Below are 23,696 nucleotides of genomic sequence, written 5' to 3' on the forward strand. Positions count from 1 at the left end.
TTGGAAGCTATGTAGTGATTGTGACACACCCGGTAGGGCAACGGAAACAAACAAAATCACTTTACTTTCTAATGTAGTGCTGCAATGCTGGAGACTTGCCAGTAGGGCTATACTTGCAGCACATTCAGAGACGAGGGATGCCGCGAGATCTCCGACTTTCTCAGTAATAGTTAACATAGTTTTGTTTTTGTATTTTCTTAACCGTAAGGCAAATGTCAGGTAATCTGTGGTGAATCGTCGACCTAATTTAGCCAAATACTACCTCGCTATCACCAATTCCATCAATGGTAAATAACCCAGTAGTTGATACAACGTCGTTAAATAACCAATTAAAAGGATTGTCTTGGAAGGAATTGGGGTTCGAATCCTCACTCCTCGAGCTTGTGGTAGATATTTCGAAGCAACTATTTTGTTGTCAATAGAATATGCGCTGGCGACTTTTCAATTGCGGCAACTAAAACTTTACGATGAATTCTCTTTGAGATGACTTTTTGGAGGTGGTACCTTTTGGAAACGAGCTTCTAATTGTCTCTTATTTATGCAAAACGAAGATCTTAAACAACAAAACAAAAATTACATAATGAGTACGATGCTGCACAACACAGATCTTGAACATCCGAACAAAAGAGATCAGTTAATTGTTGCTGGTGCGCCGTGACAGTTTTAAACATGTAAGATGTATTTATGCAGCCCAACAGTTCCGTTGACTTTAAAATAGAGCATGTTGTAAATTTAATTTCTGTGATTTCAAAGAGCGTATTCCGAATCTCAACGGTGAGCAATCCGATGGCATCACGGTGTTCCGAATTCCACCGATGACGTCATTGATGCTCCTTGTCCACACCTGTGGAGTAACGGCTAGCACGTCTGGCCGCGAAACCAAACCAGGTGGCCCGGGTTCGATTCCCGGTCGGGGCAAGTTACCTGGTTGAGGTTTTTTCCGGGGTTTTCCCTCAGCCCAATATGAGCAAATGCTGGGTAACTTTCGGTGCTGGACCCCGGACTCATTTCACCGGCATTATCACCTTCATCTCATTCAGACGCTAAATAACCTAAGCTGTTGATAAAGCGTCGTAAAATAACCTAGTAAAATAATAAATTGATGCTCCACCGGTGTCGCACAGGTGCCATCAACTTGCAGAGGTGGTGGCAGTCTCCATCAGCCGCCACCAGTGAATCTGATTGGTTCTGTATAGGGCGGGAATTAGCAGACGAATGACATCGTGTACTGTTGTGTCATGGCGGTGTGTTCTGCTTTAGTTCTGCTGTATTGTTTGTAATGACCACAACGCAAAAACAATATGTTAATGGCTTATGAGCGAACATGTCAACGGACCAGTTATTACTATCGATTCAAGAAATAAGTTGTTTATGATCTCTTTTCTTTGAACGAGATGGCAGTACGGAAATTTCGTAAAATTTTGCTAGCGTAGCATAGATAACCACTTACACAGTCGCCATGACAGCATCGATCCTTCCAGCAGTTTTGTTCCTTATTTCGTTGCAACGTGACGTCATTGATGCCACCTGACCGGTGAGATTCGGAATACTCTGAATGTTATCATTGCGCGCTGTCATCTGGACCTGTGTTGTCAACTGTTAAGTTGCTAGTGCGCTCCTTGTCTTCGTCGTCCATTGCTTGTGTAAGTAGTGCGTAGTATTTAATGTGAGGGCGCTTCAGCGTAGGCGAGACAGATTTGCCTCCAAGCTTTACTTCGCTTCATGCTAGGGATTTTAATCTCGCCGCATAGGGTAGTAGTGGGTACAGTGAGACACAAAATATTAAGACATATGTATGTAAGTGATAATTCATGTATTTTTAAAATCAAGTGCAATAGAAATAGACATTAAAATATGGAGTGCAATAATACATAAACTAAAATGTTAATAGATAAAGGATATAATATACAATACGTGTTTGTCAAAAAGATGCAAATGTCTTACTGTTCACATTCAGGAGGATACAGTGAGACACCACAGTGTCTATTAACGGACATTGAAATGATTTACATTTATTTCATATTTGTCTTTATCTTGACATGTTCCGTAGGCTTATTTAGAATCATTATGATGTCTGACTTCGAAACCATTGAAACATCTGTAATATTTGGGAAAGTGAATTTTCCACTACATTTCAAACTTTTGCGAAAAAATGAAATTAATTTTTGGTGACAACAAAGCTTATAATTATAAGAATTTAATTTAATTCTTTATTATTTTTTAACATTTTCTTAAATTTTGTGAATATTATTTTATTTATGAAACCATTAAAATGTAATGTATCCATTATTTTAAGCTATAGTTCCTAAATTGGTTACTAGTATGTTCATTTTTAATGTTAGTTACTGGTAAATGTAATATAATTACAGTTTATTTTTGCAAATCATTGGTACATGGGAACGGTGAGATGTCTCAGTGTACCCTTCAATGGCATGTCTCACTGTTCCCTTTACGCATAGTTCGTTTAAAAATGACGCCATCACTTCAAAATTAAAACAAGAAAGACGAAACTTTGCCAAACATAACCTCAAATACCATAGTATTAGGTAACAAAACATTCATATTTATACAGTATTTCATTTGTACATCCAATATAACCTTCATTAAACACAAGCCACAATTTTACTTCTAGAGTGAAAATTTACTAGTTATTTTTTCATCACTCACCTTTATAACTAGAATAAAATCGAGTATGAAAATACTGTTACTTTACTCATGCAACATACAACTCCACTGTTACCAGCATCTCAACATCAAAATTTACCATCTAATAAAAAATGTCTCGCTGTTCTCCCTGTCTTACTGTACCCATTTCTCCCCTACATAGGATCCAGTGGGGTTAAAAAGCTAACCACTATTTCACCGAGAATATTAGGCCACCTGCTAGTAGTGCAAAATGTTGAAATGCTTTATAATTTGATGTTTATTACAACATAGAAACATCCTGTTTTAAAATGTATTTTACAACAAATGATTGCACAGGAAGTTAGGGACAGATCCAGATGCGAGAAATCAACTTATTTTAAGTGTCATTGTCCTTAGAACGAACGATAAAGTGATCGTAGCAACTTCCCTTTCCTCTGGACGCACTACAGATAGCCAGGGTGAACGAATTAACGTGTGCACAGGAAGCTCCACTGAAGATAATGCGCACGCATGTCAATTTCATTAAAACCAGAGCCATAGCCGTACTTACTGCACTGGCTAACCTGCAACATAGTGCGAAATGAAAGGTTCCTGGTTCGCTCCAGTGTGAGATTGCTGGCTGCATCTTCTCGTTATGACGAGGGTGAATCGGTTCTTTCGGAGGCAAAAAGCCGGCAGGAGCGAGTTTCTGACATCACATCCTTCTCGTGCCGAGATAAGGAAAGAATCTAAAGCCCGGTTCAGACGGTGCGTGTTTCTGTGATGGATTCCAAGGTGGCTGCGCGGATGGGTAGCCTGCGTGGTCACTTGCCGGAAGTAATGCGCTCTGGTGGCTCCGTGGATGGCTAGCTTGCTGAATTTCGAGGGTAGGTTCCTTGCTGTTTTTCGTGATGGGTTGCAGGCTGGAACCAAAGATGATCATATAATATCACCTCTGAAACCATGTCGCCATGTTCGTTGTTTTCCAGCTAAACCTGTTTTTTCTATATCCTTTGGTTTGTAAGAAACAACAATTAAATATCGGACTTGAGCTGTTTTGCACTTATGGCTTAATTACTTTATTACGACATTTACTACTGTTAATGTAGGACTTTAGTTGTTTTCCACTCACGGATTAGTTCCTTTTTGACCGTGAGTGTTGGCAACAGATGAAACAGCAGATGATTTTCCAATTTGAACTGTGAAAAGAGCCAGCTCCGTGTGAACAACTACCGTCTCCGTAGCCAACACGGGAGCCAGCAAGTGAGCACGCAGGGCAGCCATCAGCGCAGCCACCTTGGAATCCATCACAGAAACTAGCACCGTCTGAACCGGGCTTAAGTCTACACTCTCCACACCGCACCGTGCTGCGCGGCGTAATTGGTTACATTTACCTCTAAATGACCACGCACAGTACATCAACGTTGGTTAATGTAACCACCGGTTAAAATTGCCTCCTAATCCCAACCTAGAGGTTTTTACGTCCCATCGACGTCCGTTAAAACTTAAACAAGAGGTCAACAACGGTAATGTCTAACTGATCATATTCCAGCGGTTAAAGAATGTAACCAGCGATTATTAGGCCCAGTAAAGCCCCCCTGGTAGAGGGGCAGAGAAGGCCTGACGGCCTTATCTCTACCAGGTTAAATAAATAGGGCCATATTCATAGACATTTTTAGCGCGGGCTTCCGGTGGATGATCAGTGTTTTTCGTATTCATAAACCAGTGTTAGCGATAGGATATGATCTGAATTCTGTACTAGTAACCAGTGGATAGCCGGGGCTAGCTTAGCACGCTCGTAGCGCGTGCTCCGAAATGTCTATGAATAGCACCCATAAATACTAATACTAAAGCAAAGTGGCAGCCAGATTCACAGCTGATGATTTCGAAGGCGATTACTATTGTATTTGAATTACTTGGATCGAGGGGTGAGCGTGAAGTTGTGTTGCTGAAAAAAGAGATCATTCTTACGAGGAATTAGATGACAGAAATTTTTGTTTACTGAAATCTGCTGCAACAGAAGGATCACTACCTTGCAATAATCAACAAACAGAAACAATCCTATTCTTCTTATTATCCGGCTGCCCAAAACATTACGACTGATTTTCATCCTGGGTAACTTTCGTCGTTGGGCCCTGGACTCATTTCGCTGGCATCTCATAAACATAACAGTTTACAAAGCGTTGTAAAATAACCAATAAAAAAAGAGCAAGCTGTTTTCAGTATTTTAAGAAGAGTACAGACCCCTTATTTAGTCCTGACAGCTCAGCGACGCGAAAGAGGGGAAGTAATAGGAGTAGTGGGGAGAGCTCCGGAGTAGAGATAAGGGCGAGTGGTTGGTAAAGGAATGCATTACAGCTTAATTTAACTGGAAACATGCCGCTCTACCGCACGCATAACATCCGACTGCTCCGAAGGCAAGCGAGTAACTGACCCAAACACCCTTTGGCGTAACTAAATGGACTCGCCTGACCCAGGCGCACATCGCCAGGGACAGTCAGGACTAAATAACCTTACTGTATAGCACCTCTTTTCCTACGTTGCAGGTTGAATGAAGAGAGGTTATGGATGGATTTTAGGATATTTCACAGTTCCCTGATGTAATTGGGACCCTGGATTTTACACATCCATATTAATTTCTATGCTTCACAATTTTTTGATATTCTCGAATTTTTATTACCGTACAGATTTATGTCTAATAATTAAGTCTATCAATGATTGAGAAACATGGTTTCAAAATGTGTTTTCACCATTCTTAAAAAGTAAACATGTAGTATTTTTCTACATTCTGTGCACGCAGAATTCTAATCTGCGACAATAACGAAACAAAACTAGTTTTCTCCCATCTTAATATGGTGTTAAAAACAGGATCGGATCTTTTCATTTAAAGACAAAAGTACTAAGACAGGTCACATATCATCGTCCATACAATAGCCCTGGATTAAGTTCATGGTGCAGCGTGCTGTACTTGTACAAGAGCGCGGCCGTTCGGCTATCCAATCATTCACAAGAATAGGAGCGGTAAGCACAATAAGCCTCAGGTTGCAGTGTAAGTCTTCGGGTCCCTACTCCGTACAAAGAGAGAGAGAGAGAGAGAGAGAAGAGAGAGAGAAACTGATTTTTAAACTTGTAATATGAATTGGAATTAATACATTTTATAATTTAATTTACGTTTACTGTACAACTCTGTTAAACAAATCTATAACATCGGATAAATCTACGCGATTAAAAGTTGCAAAACAACCCACTAATTTGAATTGTAAATCTTATCGAGATGCGAGTGAAAATATGACCACTGAGACAGGAATACCACGACACCAACGATTCAGTTACACTTTTCTTCTCCAACATATTCCTTCCGATTTACATGCTTCCAATCTCCCATTACTTTTTCAAAGAAAGAAGGTTCAGATTCAAGCCATTTGTGACATTACTTTTGTCCACCTGAATTGCTGAAATAGACCACTGCGATAAAAGCTCAAGGTTCTACTGCTGCGTACATGTTGATCTGCCCACAAGGCCGAACCTAATCTCTGCTGTAAAGAACAAGAATCGCTTTGTATTTCCTTGTTCTAGAAGACGCCTATATTTCAGAGGATGTAGCACAATACGCAGTCATTACTGAATGCCCTTCCTATCGTGTAAATGGAACGTAAATTGTTGACCTCGTTAAATTGCAGGTCCTTCATGTCGCTCCTACGAAACCCTGACGAAGTTGCTGGTCATGAACTTTACGTTTTCAACTCATCAACAAATGATGAAGATTTTCTGTGGCCTCTCGTGGAGGAGGACCCTCCACACCGCAAAGAGCAAGGTCGAGAAGTCAACAGAGTGCTTGCAAGGTTATTGAACGAAAATTGTCGTAAATATTCTGAAGGTTCAGCCTTGATTTAATTGCCAAAATCTGATAATTGGACTGATTTATTCTTGATTTCTTACAGATTAAATCATTGTGTAATTGCCAAATACGTAGGTTGACTTCGAAACCATTGTTTTAGTATTTATTATTTTATTTAGTTATTCTGGAAGGTTCGGTAAACGAAATCTGGATTCTTACGAAAAACAAGTCTTCATTCATGTCATTTCCCGAAATGCGTGTTAGGAAGGACTACTTAAGGTCACGACGAAAACGCGGCGCATAAACAATTTGGATTATAGGAATACAGTAGACTACTACAAAGAAGAGGGAAGAGTGGCCTGAAGACAAAGATGAGGCCAGGTCCCGGACGGTTCAATGAAGAGAAGTCGATTCGAAGGTTGCTTCTTCACTGCAATAAGGTCGTTACTATCGATGGCTTTGCGAAATGTAGTAGCTATCGGTTATCCTATGAAGTCTACTGGTGTTCTAATGACATTGGTGAGTGACTTGAAATTTCGCTAATGGCTATATCGAAGTGTAACGTACATTCGTAACAAACATGAAGTACCAGGTGGTTATAATTAAACTGACTGTGTTCAGCGTGGCACAGCACGGACTGTAATGATCGTAGGAGTGTGAAAACTCGTAGATACGCTAATTAAGCAATACGCTCGCGAATTATGCCAAAAATAGTTCCAAGTCTTGTCACCAGGTGAAAATATAACGCTGTAAGCAGACACAACGTGGTATGGGCGTAGGAAAAAGGCAGGAAAGATCAAACACATGAACATCTCACGGGTCTGTTAGGTAAACAGTGATATCTGCACTTTATAGGGCCCTGCTTGTGCAACACGTGATTTCAGCTTTGCAAGAACGCAACTGTTATCACACCATTATTTTCATGCAAGATGGAGCAACATCACATGTCGCTCGCCAGGTGAAATATTTGCTGCGAAAAACTTTCAGTAACGACCACATTATCTCTAGGCAATTTCAGATGTGTGGCATTCAAAATTCCCCGACCTAAATCCATGTGACTTCTGGTTGTGGGGATATTTGAAAGATCGTGTCTATCAGGGACAAACCCGGAGTCTGTCTGATCTACTGTAAATGCTAGCTAGCATACAACGACACGTCGCTCTGATTTCATCAGATATGCTGCGAGCAACTGTAGTGATACGGAAGCAACATGTTGTTGAGGTGGGAAGCCATGTTGAACAATGTTTGTAATAGAGACCGGCAAATGAGTGAAGACTCACGCCCGTAACTGCCTGCCGTCAGGATTAGGTTCCGGCGCAGCTGCAGGTTAAAAGTTGAGACTGGCCCATTCAGCCCAGGTTTTATAAGTCCAGTCCAGTCGGGACCCGAGAATGCCTGTCTGTATGCTCGATTTGTATATTACTATAGTGACTTGCATTCACGACAGCCAGTCTACGCTGGTTAAGATGAAACAGTAGGCCTACTAGTTTGAAATCTAAGTTCGTTGGCTATTTAACACTTCAAAAAATCTTTATTTTCTGGTCCAACACCGCAGAAAATTCTTGATTATAGTAACATAGTTTTACAATTTATTGCACTACAGAATATCATACAGTAAGATAAATATTTTAAATTTCATTTTTCTGCAAAGTGTATCTGACTGAAGAAATAACGGCAGATAATTCTTGATTAAAGAAACATAGTTTTACAATGTATTGCGCTATAGAATTTCATAAAATAATAAGATAAATAATATATTATACATTTCATTTTTCTACAAAGTGTATCTGACTCAAGAAATAATTCTTGATTAAAGAAACACAGTTTTACAATTTATTGCGCTACAGAATTTCATAAAATAATAAGACAGTATTATACATGTCATATACCTGCGAAGTGTATCTGACTCAACAAAATACTGTAGTAACATTTCGTAACTTGTGACCAGTTGAAGAAGAGAGACGAGAGAAGAGAGAGAGTAGTGGAGAGGGGAGGAAGAGAGAAGAGAGAGGGCTATTTAACACTTCAAAAAATCTTTATTTTCTGGTCCAACACCGCAGAAAATTCTTGATTATAGTAACATAGTTTTACAATTTATTGCACTACAGAATATCATACAGTAAGATAAATATTTTAAATTTCATTTTTCTGCAAAGTGTATCTGACTGAAGAAATAACGGCAGATAATTCTTGATTAAAGAAACATAGTTTTACAATGTATTGCGCTATAGAATTTCATAAAATAATAAGATAAATAATATATTATACATTTCATTTTTCTACAAAGTGTATCTGACTCAAGAAATAATTCTTGATTAAAGAAACACAGTTTTACAATTTATTGCGCTACAGAATTTCATAAAATAATAAGACAGTATTATACATGTCATATACCTGCGAAGTGTATCTGACTCAACAAAATACTGTAGTAACATTTCGTAACTTGTGACCAGTTGAAGAAGAGAGACGAGAGAAGAGAGAGAGTAGTGGAGAGGGGAGGAAGAGAGAAGAGAGAGGGAAGAGAGAAGAGAGGGAGAGGAGAGGAAATTTATAACAATTATTATGAATATCAACAACTATTATAGGAAAATATTCCATTTTAACTTTTTCCTTATCAACAATTAAAACCCTCATGACGACCTTTAAAATTTAAAATTTCTTGCTACTTAACTTCTGAGGAATAGATTCAAATTATTACAAGTAACCACTTTCTTTGCGAGTACATTTCCTATCAATTTTAATAAAACATAACATCTGTGTATTCCTACCACCTTCCTCCAGAACTTTCATATATCTGAACAAGGAATTGAGTATAACCCACATTTCATGTGTAACAACGAAATACAGATACCTAACCTCAACATCCGCTTGTTGGGATGTGATTATATTACGACTTGCTAGCCTCGACCCCATTATAAACGCACATGCCGAACTTAGGATCACCCTGAGAACCTAGAAGCTATCGGGCACCTCAAGCAGCCGAGATGTACAGACGAGGCGCAAACAGGAGTGCAGGTTCTAGTGGTACGAACATTTACGGAAGTGGGAAGAGGGTATTATTTTCAGTATATATTAATCTTAGCGCAATTAAGGCATAGAAAAAATAACACAGGAACAACTTCCAAGATTTCAACAGAACTTGAAAAGAAAAACGTGTTTGTGGGGTCCCGAATGGACTCCATCCTTAAGACGAGGGTTAATTGTGCACGAGAATAAACTAAGCAAATCTCCTGGTACTGCACTTAATAAAAACATTCTTAGATTCAGCAGTTATCACTAACTCGTAGGAAAAAGCTGTGAGGTCACTAGCCTTCATCGATAAAAAATTCAGATGAATTATAGTTGAATTAAAGAGAGTCACGAGAATCAGATTTTCTCATTAGACGAGTGTGAATACATCAGAAATAAAAATTTTATACTTTTCGATAAAATTCTATTGCACTAAGATTTCATATCATTTTCTGTTTTCGGTAAAGCAGATACAATTTTGACCAATAAAACGTTAAGGAACGATGTGTTTCAACCAATCATGGCTGCTTATCCTACAATTTTTATTGCCTCTAGCATTTGTTTCTTTGTTTGCCAACATTGTACTTTTAGTAGGTAATTGTACCTTTTAAAATGATTCATGTTTATTTCATCATCCTTAATTGAAACTTTTCTATAATTCATCTTGTTTATATTATTTAGGTTATGGTAGAACTTCTGTTTTATGGGATTATGGATAGTGACGTATAAGAGATTGCTTAATATAAGTTATATTGATAATTGAAGTGGAATGCAATTACTGTATTTAATAAAATGAAACTGAATCAACAAAGCCTTCTTGACTAGCAGTCGTCCATAGAGCTCAATGAAGATTGTATAGTTGGCACAACTGGTAACAAGAGAACAGCTGATCATAATACACTACTGCCTACTGCCATCTAGCGGAATATCTGTAATGATGAGATGGTACAATAATACATTTCCAAGACAGCTTAGTACATATGAAGACATTATTACAAAAACAGCCCTAGTCATTATTAATGTAATTGAGTTAAAGACACATTTTTTACTATTTCAAATGTTTATAGACTTCAAAAATGACACATGTCAGATGCAATAGCCACAAGGATAAACACCAGTTGTACGGAAACAGCTGACATGTGTTGTTCTATTTATTTTTATTTTTTTCCTGAAAAATAACAATTTTGACAAGGGTTGTTTTTGTAATAATGTCTTCATATTTTAGTAAGTCAATATTTTATTGTATTAGAGTACTTTATTTCGTCTAATCTTAAAAAAATGTTATGTTTTATTTAACGACGCTCGCAACTGCAGAGGTTATATCAGCGTCGCCGGATGTGCCGGAATTTTGTCCCGCAGAAGTTCTTTTACATGCCAGTAAATCTACTGACATGAGCCTGTCGCATTTAAGCACACTTAAATGCCATCGACCTGGCCCGGGATCGAACCCGCAACCTTGGGCATAGAAGGCCAGCGCTATACCAACTCGCCAACCAGGTCGACTCTAATCTTTATATACGTACTTTCTTCTAATCGTGTAATAGTCAATTAAATCCCACTCGAGTTTTGATTTTCTCTAGATAAATCAAAACCTCTAGTGGTATTACTATAGATGATATTATGGTAACGTTTTTCACCCAAACACTAAGCTTATTTATGCTCAATTGACCAATGACAATCGAACTACATTGATAGTTTTATGCTACTCAAAACTAATAAGTGATAGTTTTTTAATGAGTTCAATTGTTATCCTCGGAGGTTCTGGCTGATATATACATCTATTATCAGGCAGTACATATCACTTGACGATATGTACATCTATTATCAGGCAGTACATCTCACTTGACGATATGTACATCTATTATCAGTCAGTACATCTCACTTGACGATATGTACATCTATTATCAGGTAGTACATCCCACTTGACGATATGTACATCTATTATCAGGCAGTACATCTCACTTGACGATATGTACATCTATTATCAGGCAGTACATCTCACTTGACGATATGTACATCTATTACCAGGCAGTACATCTCACTTGACGATATGTGTCAGAGGAAGAACAATTGTTTGTATACATCTGATGTCTGGTTAAGAGTAATACGGTATGTAGCTAGTCGCCGATGTATGCAATGGAGGGGTGAAAGGAACTGGCCACTCTACCTCATATCCTGGCCTAATTGCCTCATGAGTGATGCCTGTTGGTATCACTTGTGAGACTCAGACCTGTCTTCGAACAGTTGACTAAACAACTATAACATTTTTTATTATACATCTTGATTACACAACTTTTAACTTCTAACACGGCGAAAAGTTTATGAGCAAATGCCAGCAATCAGACGCTTACATCAAGCACAGAAAGTCACCACAGAACTGTAATTAATTTTATTATAATAATTTTCCAACATAAATAAATAAATAACATTTAGTTTAAAATAAAACAATATAACTAAAACACACCCCGATCAAATCCTCAACACACAGATCAATTTCAGTACAAACACACTATTCGACTCCACACTTCAACACCTTCCAACAATAAAACACACCCTCCTAACAGGCAGAGAAGCTCGAGATGACGCCGCGATCTAGTAGGCTCTGATGATGGTGCGTGAAGCACTGAAACAGCTGTAAGCCGGACAAATATTACATATTTAACACGAGTAAGTCCACTAGTTCATCAATTAATTATATTCAAGTGTTAAAAGTGGTGTACGCAAGATTCAAAATGGATATAACTTTCAATTACCTGCCCATTTCACAATAAAGCGTCAGGTATAATATAGCATTTATCTCAAATGTTCACTCGTTTTATTGCAAGGGGGCACGAGGTTTTTATTTTCTAAAATATTTATCAACGAATTTTATATGTCAGGTGGCTTAGGTGTGCACCTATAACCTCTGCTTTCACTGAAAAATAATGGAATGCATTATGCAATAAATAAGATTAATTTCTAATACCACTCGTGATGATAATTTTCTGTGATAAGTTCATTTCACTTTAAATAATTTTCATGACAGATATTCGTTTAACTCAATGAAATTATCGACACTTCTGTTATTTCTGTTGGTAATTTGCATAAATACATTTTATGTTCAAAGACGCTTCTCGGGGCTCGTATTTCCTTGCCGCCAATACAGCAGTACAATGTATCGGCGTTACCGGAGGGCAATACTGTGCTCCAACCACGAGAAAGTCTTTGCGGAATGAAACGGAGCGCGGTAATGCTGTGAATGAATGTTGATGTCATAAGGTCACACACGTGGGTACTCGTATCTCTATTGGTTCGCTCTCACAGCACAAACAATAACATTGTTACACACACATTTACTGGGTGTTCAGTTCAAAATGTGTCTTGGCTCGATGTATGCCGTCATGTGGTTAGTTGATGAGCCTAGAGAATTCAATCTTCCTACACTTCCGCAGCTCAGGTGTATAACCTAAGAGGCAGAGAAGTTGCCTAGCAAGTACGGCGTTCATTCTGAAGAGTACGTACCGATACGTACGATAACGCCGGTAGTGGCAGGAATGTGAACTGTTTGGAAATACGTACTGTCGGGATATGGGGAGAGGATTAAGACGATTACTTACGTATTTGTTGACATTAACTTCGACGGTCAACATGGATACGGAGCATTTGATTTGTGTTGTGGAATGTTACCGTACGCAACCGATGATAACAAATACCCTGCGTACGACTTGCCGGCGCAAAACACAGTTAGAAAGAGGTTATGGTAGCACACAGACCGTACAGACCGCCATCTGTTGCTACGACGTTCAAGTTATACCGTACACGTTCTCAAGTTCAGATTGAAGAACGCCTTAAATAATGGGCAACTTCTCTAACATATCAGCTGAAACTCGCTTCAAATCGGTGACCCAACAACAGTGACGTCATGACACACTTTGAAATGAACACCCAGTATACTACCCTAGTTACAAAATTAGATCACTGTTAATCTCCTGGTCTTTCCATATAGGAAATAACATATGCAGGAGAGCGCATGGTTTTTAAACTGACGTTATAACGATAATATTATCTATCTGCTTCGCTCCAATAAATGACGCAATAGTAAGCACATTCCTTTCACGGTTGATCTCGTGGTTGGAGAACAGTATCGGTGGTCTTAATGCCTTCCGCCAGTAATAAAATTATTGACGATCTGTAGATTATTCAGTTTCAAACTATTGTCTATTTTCTGAAGTCGTGCAGGCATTTGACACGACAGAGCTCTGCAAACATTGGATCCTGTACACGGAAACAAATATTAAAACAAAAGAAAGTGCCAGCAAAGAAAGCTGGCGATATCAACAGTCGGGTCACGCTGCCGCTACATTAGTCCGCGAATGTGACTCCTGAGCCTGCGGACGGACGTGATGGCAGGGACGCCCAAGCATTATGGTCTCGACATGAAAACTTCGCGCTAAATTGGATGAGACCGGTGAGCTCTTAGTTTTTCCACAATAAATAGAACTGTGGTAATCACAGAAAAGTGAGGAATGTGTTCACATTCTTAAAGTATACACATGTGACTCCACTGCCTGATGACTCTAACTTCTGTCTTCTCACTCACTTCTCGTACACATCGAATGATTGCGATATAAGGATAGGTTATTGCGCTCTCTACTCATGTACTTCCAATAAAACTCCATTGTGGTATGAAGGAGGAAGGTAGGTGGCAGAAAGGGAACTTAACGACGTTATGAAGAAAGAAATTCAATCTACTGGGTGTTCAGTTCAAAGTGTGTCATGGCTCGCTGTATGCCGTCATGTGGCTAGCCGATGAGCCGAGAGAATTCAATCTCCCTACGCTTCCGCAGAGGCGTATTACCTATGTGCCAGAGAAGTTGCCTAAAAAGTACGGCCATGGATAAATATATAATATGATGCGAAACTGCGGTCAGCACCATCTGGCGGCGGGGGGCTGGAATAAGATGATCAGCGCCCAACGCCTTAGGTGGTGAACATTAGAACTACGTGTTGGGTACATTACCCAGAGTTCTCTATTTATCCGTTCGAGATATTGCTCGATTTGCTCGAAGAGACAAGATGGCAGAGAGTAACTTGCTAATAAGTGAACATAAAGTGATACTACGTGTGTATAAGCAGTGTATGTTAAACAGTGATGTTTATGGACGTTGTAAAAATAGTGTTGTTGAATGTGTTGTAAAGTAATAGTAATATAATAAATTGAACTAAGTAGTTCTTGCAGACTTTTCCATTGCGCTGTACAATAAATACCCAAAGAATACAATCCCAATTATCTAACCTTTTGCTTTATTTTTTGTCTCTGACTGGTTATATTTTAATTGGGTAGTGTAAAATAGATCGTCTCTTTTATCTTTCTGGTGGCTCCGGTAAGAATTTTCAGTATAAAATGCTGTGAGGAATAAAAATGTAAATGTTTTTTTTTTAATTGGGTTAGTTCTGAATATCGATGAGGGTGGGAGGGAATACTTTCTGCACAGTTTAACATTTTCGTCACCAGGTGCGCTGCTAAATGCATGGAGTAATTAGTTACTCTTTTCGCTACTTGGCGCGCTGCTAGATGTAATAACGCCCCTCCTCCCAACAGGTGGCAGCAAGATTAATTTCTACAACAGCGCCTCTAGTATGTGTTACGGGAAACTCAGTAAGTTTCGCATCCTATTATATATTCATCCATGGTACGGCGTTCATTCTGAAGAGTACTTACCGATACGTACGGTAACGCCGGTAGTGGCAGGAATGTAAACTGTTTGGAAACATGTACTGAGGTGAGTTTTTTCTTACTGTCGAGATATGGGGAGAGGGTTAAGACGATTACTTACGTATTTGTTGACATTAATTTCGACGGTCAACATGGGCACGGAGCATTTGATTTGTGTTGTGGAAGGTTGTGGTACGCAACCGATGATAACAAATACCCTGCGTACGACTTGGCCGCGCAAAACACAGTTCGAAAGAGGTTATGGTAGCATACAGACTTTACAGGCCGCCATCTGTTGCTACGACGTTCAAGTTATACCGTACACGTTCTCAAGTTCAGATTGAACGCCTTGATTATTAGGCAACTTCTCTGACATAAAAGCTGAAACTCACTTCAAATCGCTGACTCATCAACAGTGACGTCATGACACACTTTGAAATGAACACCCAGTATAATCTGAACCTCCAGAATGGTGAATTTACATTAGAGTGGATTTTGTTATAAACATGTATTGAAGTTACCCAAATACGAAAAACATATTTACAGCAAATCCAATATTTTTGTGTAAAATATTCGTTTTAATAATTAAAACAGAAACTGGAATTTTTTCCCAAAAATTATAATCAACACGGTAAATTGGATTATTATTGGATAAAAATCCATGATTCCATCATTTCCACAAAGTGGAAAACTAAGGAATTTATATGAGCACACAACTTGCATCATAAGAGTTAACCCCCCCCCCCCCGATGAAAAGATGAATTGCGGATAAATTTAGCGGCGAAATGAATAAGGAAAACGGGAGAACCCCGAGGAAAACACTCGTCCACCATTAAAGTCATGTTCGGATTGAACCCGGCTAGCTGCCTCCGTCCCTGTGCGTTACTGTACCACCCTCCCAAATCTAATCATAAAGATTAAGTGGGCACTAAGAGCGGAATTAATTCTCAGAAAGTTCTTTCTTGTGGCAATTGGGATTAAGTCTATTTTCTTTGGGTTACTTGTAAGAAAGGAAACTGACGGAGCGTTCTTCTGTGTTTCAGATGAGTCATTTGTTCAACATGTTCGTGAAGCAGGTGCAAGACTACTGCGACTCGCTCAGCATGCCCGGTGAGTAGTTCTCATATGTCTTCGCCTTGTTGACGAGGGCTCGACCAAAATACCTGCGATTATTCAAAATTAAGAATACTTTTTAAAACAGAAAAATAATAGTACATTATGCAACGAGCCTATAATGGTAGTAATTAAGACGCGAGTATGTTTATGAAACGAGCGCAAGCGAGTTTCATAATTTTCATACGAGCCTCTTAATTACCATTATAGTCAAGTTTCATACGACTTTTTATGCTCTACCATATTTATAACTTGAAATTATTCATAAGTATTCATGTTATTCTTATCTGACTAAGGAGCGGAACTGACCTTGTGCAATTACGTCGTAAATTGTGAGATGTGCGCAGACGCGAAAATATTGATTTTTTTTTCCGAGAAACAAATGTCGACATTGACCTTGATATAATCTAGAGAGTAAAATAAACATTAATCTTGATATAACCTTGAAATTGAATTAGACATTGAAAAACGAGATGATAAATTGTATTTGAATATTATTTACAATTAACGCTAATTATTATAGTAACAGAACTAGTTGTCTTTCGATTGCATATCCGAGAATAATCGATACTTGCGCTTTCATATTGCTACAATGGTATTTTCTGATTGGTGGAACACCTGAACTTTAATGAATAGCTGTACTTTAATGAGGTCCATTAAAGGGCTGCTATCAGGTGTATAATTACTACATTTCGGCATGGTCGGGCATAAAATAATTTAATTGACAAAAGATGGGCTTTATCTGTATCGTAATCGATTATTTTAAAACTGAATTATGACCGCATTCAGCTTCATAAATAGCTTTCGGAATGTAACTGTATTACAGCGCCTATACCTAGAATGAGAGAGAACTAACTTTTTCCAGGCATAGGGAGATTTCATATTTTGTTAAGTCACATCTGAAATGAATTTGTGTCTACAGAAACAAAACCATTATTCCTAGGAATAAATTTTCGAAAGAAAGTCTCATAACCGACAAAAAATAATACGAAAACTTTCGATTCGTTATACTTTTAAGAAATCTACTTTACGCGAGTTACGAATATTAGTCAGCAGTTGGAAGATTGGTTGGGACCTCATAAGTGACACCAATAAGGCATCGCCCATGAGGAAACTAAGCCAGGAGATAATGGGATAGGGTGGCTAATTCCTTTTCTCCTCCAGTGTCTACATCGCTAACTATATTTAATATCATCTTTCACTCGTCACTGTAATCAGACTTCAGATGTGTGCAACAAATAACCGTTCCTCCTCTGACGCATATAGTCAAGTGAGATGTACCGCTTTATAATAGATGTAACCAGAACCTCAATCAGAGGAAAAAATAAGAATTTTGAAGTTAAATCATATTTAATTGCGAGTGAAATTGCATATATAATTTCATTTTTAGAGATTTCACCAGTGTTGTGGCTTTTGGAATATGAATTATGACGTTGCAGGACAGAATGGGAACATACTTTTAGTGCTGTAGCCCAAGTAGGCCTGTGGTATACACTTGTGTATTGAGTTGCATATCAGATGTGTGCGCCTGGTTCATCAAATCTCTCCTTCATATGCAGCATCACGCGTTTCTCTCCAGCTTTCTATATCCATGTCATTCCCTGGTGAATTCTTCCGTACCTTAGATATTTTCAGTCGTCTAGAACCCTGAACATATTCCATTCCTCATGATCGCAGAGTAAGCTAGAACCGTCATCACTGCCACCTACTTGCCTCTGTAGGCCTATATGTCGTACCTAGACTTTTTGTTCCTTCACGAGGACTCTGGGCACATTACAAAAAAGTACATTACACTTTCTGTTCTGATTATTCATGAGTGGTAGAAGGAATTTGTAATTTAATTCTTCACAGAAGATATCAGACAATAGACAACATTCAGATTTATGGATCACATGCGGAGACTAAGAGGAAGGCAGAAAATAGGAAATATTGGAGAATGCTGGGTTTGCAGTGATATACAGCAGAATATTATGAATGAATGAATTAATGAATGAATAAATTAATTAATTCTTCACATTATCTGACGAAAGATCTATTCGAAAAGTTAGTTTAATTTCTATATATGTTAGCTGATTTGTTTTTCATTATAAAGTTTCTGTAATAATAATAATAATAATAATAATAATAATAATAATAATAGTAATAGTAATAATAATTTACATTTTAATGCAGAAAGAAATACAACTCAGTATTTTACATCATTGTTGAGGAAAGCTATACATTTACAAAAATAGATTGAGAAGTAGGTCGGCCTGGGTGGCGCAGTCGGTAGAGCACTGGCCTTCTGTGCCCAAGGTTGCGGGTTCGATGCCGTCCAGGTCGATGACATTTAAGTGTTCTTAAATGCGACAGGTTCGTGTCAGTAGATTTATTGGCATGTAAAAGAACTACTGCGGGTCAAAATTCCGGCATACCGGCGACGCTGATATAAACTCAGCAGTTGTGAGCGTCGTTAAATAAAACATAATTTACAATTTTTGAGAAGCGACGACGAGAAGCGTCTTTTCAGAGCTGTCCGCCCACTGAAGCGCGGCGAGACTTTTAGTAGGCCTATATCTCTTGACACAACCAAATATCTGCATTGCATGCAGTTTATCATTGCATTGTGTATAGTGACTGAATTTCGAATACAGTTATTGCCAAAATGAATGACGATTCCACTTCATAAGAGAAACTATACGTGCTCTATGTGCTTAGCCTTATTGTCAGTAAATGCGAAAAGGAGAAACTTAAACGAAAAGGCATAGTCTTGTTCTTACGTAGGAATTATAGTCTATGAATCCGGAGTATTAAGAGCAACAGAAAATACTTAATTTTTAACACAATTGGAAATATACCAGTAGTTTGGGTTCATGAAGTAAATCAAAAGATGTATTTTTGGTGAATTCCATCAGCTATATCCAGATTTGCGAGGAGACAAGCATGCCATTTCCTCTAGCAGTGCCCTCTGTTCTGTGAGAGGCGACGATTTAGAGGAAGTTCACTCGATAGCTGCTCGAAGGGACGCGAGGATGAAAAATTTGTCTCTTCACTTCTCCTACCCACCGCATATTGGTGCGAGCGAAGACACGTCTCGTGGTTGCTTCCCAGATTTCTCCAGCGACAACTCTTTGCTTGCCTATACACGCGACACTCCAGTAGACGTGCTCCATTGAATTACATGTAACTTTCCCTGGCGGAAGAAATCATCTTCTCGTCGGCTGACCTCCCAAGTACTGCATTTAAATTCTTAAGACTGAAGTTCAGTTATGAAATATTCTACAAGTTTAGTGAAATTTCATGTTAGACTATGTGACTGTTACACTAACAAGAGAGCAACATAACCTCAGTTTCTGAAGTTAGGGTACTTTACCCAATTCTTTTCGCGACCACGAATTTTTATTAGGCGTTTCTTCATAGTTTTTAAACACTTTTTCGTCGAGTAATAATTGTTTTTCTAGTTCAATAGGCTCTTCCACTTCTCCACATTAATTGAAGTCATTGAAACTAGTTAATTTCAAGAATATATTTACTTACTTACAATTCTTTATAAATAACCAGGAGGTTCATTGCCGCTCTCACATAAGACCACCATCGGCCCCTATCCTGAGCAAGATTAATCCAGTCCCTAGCATCATATACTATCTCCCTAAAATACATTTTAATATTATTCTCCCATCTACGTCTCCGCTTTCCTAAAGGTCTTTTTTTCCTCGAGTCTCCCAGCTAACACTCTATATGTATTTCTGGATTCACCCTTACGTGCTACATGCCTTGCCCATCTCAGACGTCTAGATTTAATGTTCCTAATTATGTTAGGTGAAGAATACAATGCATGCAGTTCTGCGTTGCGCAACTTTCTCCTGTAATTTTATCCCTCTTAGACCTAAATATTTTCCTAAGCACCTTATTCTCGAACATCCGTAACCTCTCTCAAAGTGACAGTCCAAGTTTCATACCATACAGAACAACCGGTAATATAAGTGTTTTATAAATTATATGTATATATATATATATATTTTTTTTTTTGAAGCACACTGAATGGCAAAACTTCTCAACCGAATAATAGCAGGCATTTCCCGTATATATTCTGATTTTAATTTCCTCCAGAGTGTCGTTTATATTTATTACCGTCGTTCGAAGATATTTGAATTTTCCCACCTTTTAATTTCAACAATGTATAGTGTGTAATCTACACGAAATGACGGCTTGAGCTAGTCACTTCATGAAGTCCCCAGTCAATTGAAGTATTTTAAATTTGTTTAGTAAAAATTCAGTTTTTCGTGTGATGTGTCTAGGATGTTCCTGAGGAGACTGATATCATGGAAAGCCTACCTCGTACATATATGACGAGGATACCAGCGGTCGAGTCAGCACAAGAAAATACCTATTTTAAAACTGGAGATACAAATGAAGTGAGTTGTAGTCACTGTTGGTGGAATGGTAAGAGAAAAATGAGCGAACCCAGAGAAAACCTCCGCGACATTGGCTTCGTCCACCACGAATGTCATGTTCGACGAAGCGTGGGATTGAACCCGGAACCCGAGCACGCTTGTTTATAATCTCACGTGCTAGCCATGAGCTGGCTTTTGAATGACTATGGTTCGTTTCAGGAATCTGTAGAGTAGAAAGACGAAAAAATAAGACCTCTGCGAAAGTGGTATGTGGGATGGCTAGGACCAGTGATCGCTCTGGGGAGATGTATTGGTTGAACGAACCTACCAATCGCTTGCAGGAAGGGGATCATTTCTATCTGAACCACAAGCATCTTACCCCTTAGAAGCCTCGAGCTGATGCTGCCCACAATACACTCCAGCACAGATAGACTCCGCCTCCATATGCGCCAAGTATTTCTACAACACCGTCAACCAACTCGCAAGCACGCCGTGTTACTTCTGTGCGCACGGTGCTCACGGTGCAGGATCTGTGTCGGAGGGAACGTAGCGCAGTGGCGTCCTGGTTGTCTGTAATCTGTAGTTGCGTTTACTATTAGACTATAGATGTTCGGATATTAAAGAAGAATACATCATGCGCATTGATAAACACTGTTCATTATTCCGCTGGTGTCAACACTAAATTTTAGCCTAAACAACTAAATGCAAATAGCATACTTTAGAGAAATACAAATAATAAGCCTACATTGTACCAATATAACTAAATACAACTTAATTGTATAATACACTTGCAACATATTTTTTAAATATGCGAGGGAGAGTCAAAAAGTAATTAATTGAGTATGTATAATAAGACTATAAACACTGGGCATGTTGAAAATGTAAACGAAAACATATTGACAAATACAACGATAATACTGGAAAGATGGTTTAAAATTAAAATGATATAAATTGTGCAATGGAAACATATCTCAATTAAGAATCTGATACTTTCAGACGCTCTTACTTTTTGACATCTTTTCATTTGTACGATATGAACTATAATTGGACATAATGAAACACAACTCTGTACCCTTAATGCACACTTTAAATTATGGTCACTGAGGTAGCTCTTTCAGGGCCTATGTTACGTTTCATAACTGAAAATAAAGGTTCACACACATAGGCCGAATCAAATACTGAAATCAAAGATACCGCACGTCTATGGAGACGAGGGAATCTTGACTTAGGAAATCGGCTGTAAAAGTCTAGCAAACTACGTCTATTCAAGTTGACTAGTTCCAGTTGAACATCTTTGTGAGTATCGTCAATATTTATGCTAAACGGTGTAGGAAATAGATCGAACCGACTGGAAGGTCCGGGGTTCGATCCCAGGTGGTGACAGGATTTTTTTCTCGTTGCCAAACTTTCAGAACGGCCCCGAGGTTCACTCAGCCTCCTATAAAATTGGGGCTCTACCTCCATGCCCCCCAAATGCCTTCATGGCATGTTACGGGGATACCTTTACCTTTTTACCTTTTACCATTTTTAGGTGACTCAGATCTTGAAATCTGTTTTAAAACTCACGAGAAAACAACTGGAGATGTTGAACATAACAGCCCACCTCTAAGAAATCAGCGTCCCGGACCACAAGTGCCAACCTGGGAAAATGACCGGGATCGCCATTGGACAGTTGACGTTCCCATAATGACAACATATTTTTTAAAAGTTTGAATACTGCAGAACATACGTGATCGATTTCTTTTTCCCTTCAAGTGATTCATTTAAAACGTTTAAATGTTCAGTTATATCAGCCATGAATGCAAGATCACATTTCCAGTTAATATTTGCGAGCTCTGCAACTCATTTCCAGGAACAAATTTATCTCTTCCAATAATTCGAAATATCTACATAGAAGTTTGCTACATTCCATGAAAAAGTATGTTGCTTCCCATTCAGGATTAAAATTGTTTGTTGGCATCGAAGTCCTTCGCTTCAGCGGGTTTCTTTCCATGACAAAGAGGCGCCGATCCACGAGCCACCACTGCTACCGAGGACAAATTGTACGCTTCCACTGCTCCGCTCGCACTGAGCACATAGCACCGCGAGTAGCCAGCTGGTTGTCGGTGCTCTACTGATTCTTAGGACGGATCATACTTCGCTCCTTCCTCATGGTTTCATTGGCTACCGCGTAACTCAGGCAGTAGAGGGAATTGATGCTACTCAAAATATACTTTGAAATGGAAATCGCATAAAAATTGCTGTAAAATTTGTTTGAAAATTGTATTTGTAAGACGTATGGAGAAACATTTAGGAGTGTTATTTGTCCTAGGATATAAAATGTACGGCTACTTTCCACCAATTGAACAAAACACTCATTTCGAAAGCGTCCAAAGTGATACAATAGTAATATACGTTACAAGAGCGGTATGTTGACGTTTTCATGGTCGAGGAAAAGATTGAAAAAGCGAAACGTAGTTGAGCTTTTTTAATTTCTGAGTACATGAAAACAAACATACCGCTCGTGTATCGTACATTATTTTGTGCGAAGATCGTTTATTACATACCTGAAAGACGAATTTCTAATTAGTTGCAATGAAATCTCCATGTTGGTTTCTGTTTAATGACGGCAACTTCGGAAAACCAAAATATCTTTCTTCAACATTGTTGCTATAAAATGTTTTCTATGTTTACTATACTCCAGCAGGCCGTGATATACGTCTGTCTTTCCCCCCCCCCCCAGTCTATAAATGCGAACTTAAAACAAACGGTAAGGTTATGTAATGATTTATTTTTCATTTAAATATTTTAACAATATTATTTATATAACATATTGCAGTAATAACATCGGCATCTGGAATCTTCTTGATTTTTTCACGGCTTCCTTAATGTTACTTGTATCAGGAATGCAATAAGTTTCGTGGAGTAGTAGATTTTACTTAATTTTTGCAAATATTTAAAAACAATAATTAACATTGCAATTTAGGTGAAATTGCAGTGGTAAGTTTCCAATTTATAATTATTACTATGTTAAACGTCTCTAAAAATAATATGTTAAAAGCCT

General features: G+C 38.5%; 1 protein-coding gene across 1 annotated transcript in view; it reads left to right on the forward strand.

Moving 5' to 3' along the window:
• Reg-5 (Rhythmically expressed gene 5) overlaps positions 1–23,696 on the forward strand; it is a 52,519-nt gene that overhangs the window by 9,634 nt on the left and 19,189 nt on the right. The window contains exon 2 of the mRNA XM_069836829.1: positions 16,211–16,277. Within this exon, the coding sequence (XP_069692930.1) occupies positions 16,211–16,277 (67 nt within the window). The remainder of the gene's footprint in view (positions 1–16,210; positions 16,278–23,696) is intronic.

This window comes from Periplaneta americana, chromosome 10 (genome assembly GCF_040183065.1).
Source record: "Periplaneta americana isolate PAMFEO1 chromosome 10, P.americana_PAMFEO1_priV1, whole genome shotgun sequence".
Taxonomy (NCBI): domain Eukaryota; kingdom Metazoa; phylum Arthropoda; class Insecta; order Blattodea; family Blattidae; genus Periplaneta; species Periplaneta americana.